Source organism: Botryllus schlosseri, chromosome 10 (assembly GCF_051294905.1).
Source record: "Botryllus schlosseri isolate E-star chromosome 10, Bs_hap1, whole genome shotgun sequence".
Classification (NCBI taxonomy): Eukaryota; Metazoa; Chordata; class Ascidiacea; order Stolidobranchia; family Styelidae; genus Botryllus; species Botryllus schlosseri.
In genome coordinates, this window is record NC_137245.1 from 8,897,912 (window position 1) to 8,905,576 (window position 7,665).

The window sequence follows — 7,665 nt, forward strand, 5'->3', positions numbered from 1 at the left end:
TTAAGTGACGTGAAGAGGAGACATGCACACTTAATGAAAAGTGAAAGAAGATAACATAGAAGAACAAGCCCCAAAATAAGGTGACATGTGACGGAAGGTGAGATCGGATGATAACATAAGAGAAACGTGCGATAACTTTCCATTCATGCGGTGACGTATCGGGAATTAATTGAGTAGTATTTCAAACGTTTGATGCACCTCGATATAAAAGGGTACATTACTACTTCAGTCCATTTCATATCTAATAGTTGTAATGAGAGCATGTAGAAAATTATTTCACTTGGATGCGATTTCGATTCTAATAATTTTGTTACGGCTAAAATGTAAATGCACATGCACAATATTTATATATTCTGAATCTCTATACATGTAACGAAATTGTAAAATTTGTCTTCATTCAATTCCGTGGTGGTATGACTTTCACATGATATATGCTTTAAAAGGTCAATTTCGTTTGCAGAATTTTGCAGCGTATCGGTGAGGAACGTATAATTATGCTTACGAAAATATTGATACTATCTGTGATGTCGCTGTTCATCGGGTCGGGTAAGTAGAGTTAGTTACGGGCGTAGTAGTTCCTATCGGATCATAATTTGCCATTGATGGTTACTTTTGGTGGATGCGACGGTCATACGGGATTTCCCTCCATTTTTCAGCATTCGGAGTGAAATGCTACGTCGGAGGTCTCGGTAACTATGCTCTCATGGACTGTGGAGGCAACGTGGACAAATGCATTACAGTACGTGTGCAAGGTAAGATATAAATATATCAAACCTACTCATGGCCGCTCACGAGTGCTGTAATACACTTATAGCCATCATTCGAGGGAAACTATATACCAACTCAGCTCTGCCCTGCTCAATATTCAGCAAGTCCGACTCCTGTCTTTCCAAATCAATGTTATCGAGGTTCACTTTTATTTTCCGAAAACGGAACCATAGACTACCGCAAACGAAGAACTGTGCAGACTGCAGAGCTGTTGATAAAAAATGCCGTGATTTAAAAAAAACGTTGCGGTTTTGGCGAAAGTTCCTGTGTGAGACCAACCTTGAGTGCTTCTGCGGTGAATGGCGAACCAAAGTTTAAATTATTTTCAATGTTCGTAGACGAAAGTGGCATGTAAAATCACTTGTCCACCGAATGCGCTATACAGAGCGCTCTCGCCAAATGGTGCGAATATAGACGAAGACTATTGAGACCCAAGATTCGATATTCTTGATATTGTGATCATATTTGGTGGTAATTTAGTGAAACATCGGAAGATCACGCGAAACTATATTGAATTATCAATCACGAATGAAGTGCAAACAACGGTCGGTACAGGCTGTTTCATATGATAGAAATTGTTAATATACAGGCCTACATTACGGTAACGCAAATTTTTCAGGGTTGGTCAATGGTCATATTAAATCGCGGACATGATCATATACCAACTGAAATAAACCTACTTTTCGCGCATGTGCGATCCTGTCATGTATTTGGCCATGGATATTTAGAACGATTGGTAGTAGTCCTCAAATCATCAACATTTGGCACCTTGGTCTAAAAATATATAGGAGGCATGCACTGTAGCCTACACAGAATTAAACGTAGTAACAAAATACAAGGAATCACTCAGATTTCATTAAATCACTCATGAGGAATTATGCTAACAAATATAGTGACTAACAAGCGTATACTGGACAAGCTTCAAACACAACACAGATACTGCTAGCACTGGTACCGCTGACAATTTGAAATATATGAAAACAGTTGAAGTAAATAGCTGTGTTATTTTGTATGCTATTTTGCCTCAATTTAGATCAGTATCAGTAGACTGTGATGGCCGACCAGTTATTCATGTTCTAGTGTGCCAGGGCTAGCAGTTCGTAGACTAATATAGGAATGTGTATAGGATTGTATAAAGTACTGTAGTTAGATAACTAGAACTCCGGGATGTGTTACTCTCGAAAATCCACTCGCGCGGCCAGTCCGAGAGAAGAGTCACAAATTCAGACTGACCAGCTATTGAGTCGGCCCGGTTCTTGTGTTTTCGGAGATGTAGCTGATACTTTGCGAGCGTCGTCCTTACCATTTTTTTCACTCTATCGCGATGACAGGCATGGAGAAAATGTACAGATCAGTTTCGATATGCTTTATGCCAGTTTGAGCCATTTCCATGGTCAACATCATGAAAACCGACTTCTTTTCATAGTCAAAACTCTAATAAATGACACCCGTCTTGGAATGTTGCTGTCGCCGGTAACAGGATGAGAATGAACAACGCGAATTGAGCCTGTTCACAACAATATAATTAAAAGATGCCTGCATTTTCAGGTGGTTCCGATTTTGCCAAGAATTGTTTCCCGGGATCTTTCTCCAGCTGGGAAGGATGCACAACGACTCCGGACTTTGAAGTCCAGAATTTTTACAATGTCTTAAGCGGAATTTCATACGAGTATTGTTTGTGTGAGGGTGGTAAGTCGCCTTGAACGTTTGTCGCACGAAAAGCTGTACGGTAATTTCGAAACCTTCCCCCATGGCCTAGGCCTACCATATTTTCCAGCACCCGAAAAATAACATTTTTTTCCCGGCAAGTAAACCAAAAGTAGCAATATTACGTTCGATTTTGATGAAGTTGCCTATTTCTTTGGTTGCAGGTGGTTGCCTTAGCTTATTGCGCGATTTTTAACAGTTCAATAAACCTTTTTTCGGTTCTGCAATGCTGGAGATATTCTGTCCATTTTCATGTCCCATCAGTTTAGAAAATGCGGTTGCATCAGTCAAACCGACTCATCAGCCATCCAGTCACAACGTATAGGGTTGCCGTACGTGCGGAATTTCCCGGACATGTCCCGAATTTCACTGTTCTAACTGCGGCCGGGAGTAAATTTCAAAATGTGCCTAAATCGCTGGAATTTTGAAGGCTTGAATGAATATTTATATATAAACAGTAGTTTTTGCAGATTTATGATACTATAAATTTTTCTTCGCGCAACGCGTGATTTAGTGTCACACATATGGATTTTAGTATGTGAACCGCCGTTCACGCAAAATATGCAATCAAAATTATATAAAAATAGCCATGAGTTACCGAAATAAGTCTAATTGCAATCGCAATTATAAGAGAACCCTATATTCCTAGAGTAGGTTAAGACCGTTTTTGAATGCTTTAGTCAAAGATTGTAGTTCTAAAGATCAAAACCTTGGGGTTGTTTGCCTTTATACTGGGGATCGCGAAGATGTTGAACGTAATCAGCTTCCAAAATAGGCCGTGAGTAAGTCTGGGCAAAGGTGCTGACCTTCTTTTTAGTTATCAGCTTATCAAATTCTGAATTGGGCCACGGAACATTTTCAAAATGGAAATTGAGTCGCGATCATAAAAGGTTGAAAACCACCAGATGCGCAACTGCTGGTGCGGACCGGCATTCAGGCTCATGAATAGTCTTACTAGTGTGATATGAACATAACTCTGATCACGAGGGCGGGTAGAGGATCAAAATTTTAAAAATATATGAAGAACCAATATTATTGACAGAGTTTATCAGAGATATCTAGAACTAGAATTTCTAGATATCCCTGGAATTGATTCACAAAATTTAACGACCAGATGCATATAGAAACCGGATACACACTATAAGCCCCCAAGGAGTTGGATCGATTACCCGGCTTGTGATGGGCCCAAAATCAGTGTTTATTTGGCTGGGATGGGTCTGACAAAATGTTGCTTCCGTCCTGTTTACAACACACAGTCATAAATCCCGGCTGCTGAACGGGAATGTGGTCACCTCTGTCAATGGGCAAAGCTTTGCCAGTGTGACGTCATTTTGACAGACTATGTATTCATACCTCGTTTTAAAAGCCGCTAGTAGGCGCTAAAGAGCGTCCGGAATTTGAGCCACAAAATATGGTAACCCTAATAATCATAAACAGAAATACCAAGAATTGTAAAAACCCGTGTTTCCGCTCATGTTAAAAGGTCATCACTCGAGTCGAGTTCCGAATCACCTACTTTTTACGATACTTCTGTACTGTTGTTGACTAAAAAAAAAAGGTTATCATCACACTCTGATGCGACTCCCGTATGACCCGCTCGAACGTCCGCATTAGCCTACCTATTCGCGTCATTTATGACGATTTTCAGTTGACCCTGTCCAATAATCTGGCTGTAAAAGCTGTAAAGGAGGACATTTAGGCGTCCTCGGATGACATTTCCAATTTCCTGGAAAAGGTGGACGAGTGGACGTATGGTAGCCCTAATATATGGCATATACCAGAGGTGTCCAAATCTTTATGACACTTTCGTCATCACATGTAATACCGTAGGCCGTGTTCCATTTGAATATTGGCATCAAGTCAGATAGTCAATTGTGCCGATGCATAGTCGAAGTCATGTCAATTCATTACTTTCAGACGGATGCAACGGCTCGTCATCGGGCAACGGTTCGTCATCGTGGTTCGGCAAAGCTCAATCAAGCGCTATACTGTCATTGGTGCTATCTCTCCTGACGATGTTAGTCATGTTGTAATTCGCGAATTCACTGTACTAGATTATTTAAATTGCGCCTTTCTATCTTATATGTTCTGATTACATTTAAAGTGTGTAAAAATACGACAACTCGAAGATTTGAGGCTTATGGATATACAGAAAAGATGAGATTACGCGTGCATGATTAATTCATATCGGAAAACAGACAGATACGTTTGAACTAAGCTCAAGCAGGCAGAAGGAAGAACCAAACATCACTGAAATTTGCATATGCTTACTTCGTACAGGGATATTTTTCACAAAAATTTATTTAATAGACCGTCCGATATTAAAATTTTAAGTCGGTATCGATGTCACAGGGGTATTTTCCGATAGAGCCGATATCTTGCGCCGATATCTAAATGAAACTTTTTCGACCATAATTTCTAATTTGTGGCAGTGAATTGAGTAGTCTAATACAGAGCTCTTCCATCGGGTGTATCGTACACCATAGGGCAGGGGTGCGCAAACTTTTGAACTCGCGGGCCGCATTCAACATCTGAATAAATTCGCCGGCCGCACAATATAAAATGGGATTATAAACCAAAAGGCAATATAGGTATTTGATTATATAGTGAATGGAGATAATATATGTGGTTATTTAAAACAAACCAAACATTGCTTTGATGATATCGTACATGCGCCAGAGTGGCGAGATTTCATAGGCTGGTCCACATTCTGTTTGAGACGTCGTCGCGTACGCACGTCTTTTTCAGCCGCTCAATTCGTAAACTACGAGATCGTAAATTGCCAGAGTGATTAGTGATCGAGGGCTAGGGTTTGATGGAAGTATCGTCGTCCAGTAAGCGTAAACTGGCGCACGTTGCTACGGATTCACTAGCCAGTGATAGCGACAGCGATGGACGTGCAACTCATGCTAAAGTGTCAGCTAAGGACTTTGCCAGTCAGCCGTCGACGCAGCCTTCTACTCTTCAATCCAAGTCTACGAAGTTACCCAATGATGGAAAGGCCGAACATAGCATAAGCAGCGGAATGAAAGTCGTTGTATCGGGTGAGGATGTTTCAATGAAACGTCTTCACCCGACTGTAGTCCATAGAGCCCTCTTTGCGATACTTGGCGAATACGACGGGCCTCGTCCTCTAAAATCGGGGGACCTCCTCGTAACTTGCAAAACTCAGAAGCAAGTTAAAGCGCTTCTACAGTGCAACTGCCTGACCGATAAAGTCTCGGGCAAGTCAATTCAAATGAAAACCTCTCTGTATCATGATAGGTCTTACACTGGCAGGGCGGTTATTTCTGGTGTCCCACTCGACATTCCAGACTCAGAACTCCTCGAAAACTTTGGTGAATTTGGTGTCTCTTCCGTCAAGCGCCTTAAGAAAAGAGCTGCTAAGGGCTACGAATTGTGTTCATCAGTTCTCCTGTGCTTCCGCTGCGATAAGGTCCCTGAAAGTGTCACCTTCTCTTACCTTCGGTTCCGGACAAAACCCTATAACCCACCGCCGCTAAGATGCCATCGCTGTAACAGGTATGGCCACCATAAAGATTCTTGCAGAGGTAAAGCATGTTGTAGTTTATGTGGCAGCTCTGAGCATGAGCACTCATCCTGCACCAAAGACAAATTCTGTGTAAACTGTAAAAAGCCACATAGTGCTGCCTACGGTGGCTGCAAAGTGTACAAAACCGAAGCAAAACTTCAGATAATCAAAGAGCGCACCAAAGTCAGCTATACAGAAGCGAAACAAATTCTTAGTTCTAGTCTCATAAACACCACCTTGCTTCCTGAACAGCCCAGCAGGTCTTTTAGTCAAGTGCTTCGTGAATCAATTGACGAACGTTCCCGTGACTCTGTGAAAACTCCGAAACATCGTCCCTCGAAAGCTCCGATTCATTCCACCCGTAGTCAAAAGTACATTTCCACTCCTGCTCCAAACGATGGTGATTTGCGGCACTTGAACCAAACGCAAGAGAAGGAAGTTTCTTCAAATAATGTGATGTCTTCATCTTTGCTACCTTCTAACACAAGTCATTCTGACCTTCCCCAGTTATTGAGTCTACTCGTGCAGATTGTACAATTCACCATGGAGGCATTCAAATCTGGTGAAAGTAATGCCCTTGAAATAGTATCAAAAGCATGTCTAGAGCTTGGCCTCAGTGCTCCAGTACCCAATCGCAATGGCCGCTAACGCCCTCCACTTTTTGCAGTGGAACTGCCGGGGAATTTACCGAAAGTTACCCGAATTGAAACAATTTATTAACAACCTCCCTTCTCCGCCTGACGTCATCCTACTGCAGGAGACCCATCTTATTGAAAAATACACCCCCCATATACCCGGGTTCAGGACCTTCCGCAAAGACAAAACACTCCATTCGGGTGGACTTGCCATATTCGTTCGAGAAACACACTCTCCTGCGGATGTTCATATCGTGTCGCCGTCTTGCATTGAAGTCATGTGTGTATCTATCGGGCATCTTCGTATATGCAATGTTTATGTAAGTCCAAACGCTATCCTGGAAGAGGACGCCTTCGTCTTCCTGGATTCAATGTCCTCCCAGTCGATCATATTTGGGGATTTTAATGCGCACCACCTATCTTGGGGAAGCAGTAGCAACAGAAGGGGGCACCTCCTTTTAGGGGCTATCGATAGGAATCACATGGTGATGCTGAATAGCAACACTCCTACCCGATTGAATATCGCAGCCAATGCAATTAATCGTTATTCGCTCATCGACCTCACTATAGCATCTGCTGACATATCGCCGAGGTGCTGTTTAGAGGTCTTGGATACGTTGTTAGGAAGCGACCATTTCATTATATCGACTACTTATAACAACCGTGTTCCGATGTCAGATACCAGACAGTTCTCTTGGAATTACCGCAAAGCGGATTGGATGGCATTCAGCAAAGTCGTCGAGAGAAACTTGGACTCCCATGGTTGTACTGATGTCGATACCCTTAACGATCGTCTTTCGGCATGCGTTATCAGTGCGGCTCACAAGCACATCCCGAGGAAACGTCCGTCACATCATCGTAAGCCATCAGTGCCTTGGTGGAATAATTCGTGCGAAAGAGCTGTCAGACGTAAGAAAGCGGCATTCTTAAAAATGAAAAGGAGTTTTATCTTGGCCGACATCATCGAGTTCAAACGACTAAGGTCGGAATGTCGCAAAACTATCCTAGTATCCAAAAAAGAGA

General features: G+C 42.2%; 1 protein-coding gene across 1 annotated transcript; it reads left to right on the forward strand.

Moving 5' to 3' along the window:
* Positions 1-255: 255 nt before the first annotated feature.
* LOC145449045 (uncharacterized) lies at positions 256-4,597 on the forward strand. Its single transcript, XM_080327509.1, has 4 exons — positions 256-546; positions 657-752; positions 2,317-2,457; positions 4,393-4,597. Exons 1-4 carry the CDS (start codon positions 495-497, stop codon positions 4,506-4,508), a joined length of 405 nt encoding a protein of 134 aa, XP_080183635.1. The 5' UTR covers positions 256-494; the 3' UTR covers positions 4,509-4,597.
* The last annotated feature ends 3,068 nt before the right edge of the window (positions 4,598-7,665 follow it).

Excerpts from the sequence above, each read along its gene's own strand:
- LOC145449045 (XM_080327509.1), top strand. The coding sequence starts at position 495 with ATGCTTACGAAAATATTGATACTATCTGTGATGTCGCTGTTCATCGGG. Across the intron at positions 547-656 it reads GTCGCTGTTCATCGGGTCGG|CATTCGGAGTGAAATGCTAC; the intron begins GTAAGTAGAGTT and ends TCCATTTTTCAG. Across the intron at positions 2,458-4,392 it reads GTATTGTTTGTGTGAGGGTG|ACGGATGCAACGGCTCGTCA; the intron begins GTAAGTCGCCTT and ends CATTACTTTCAG.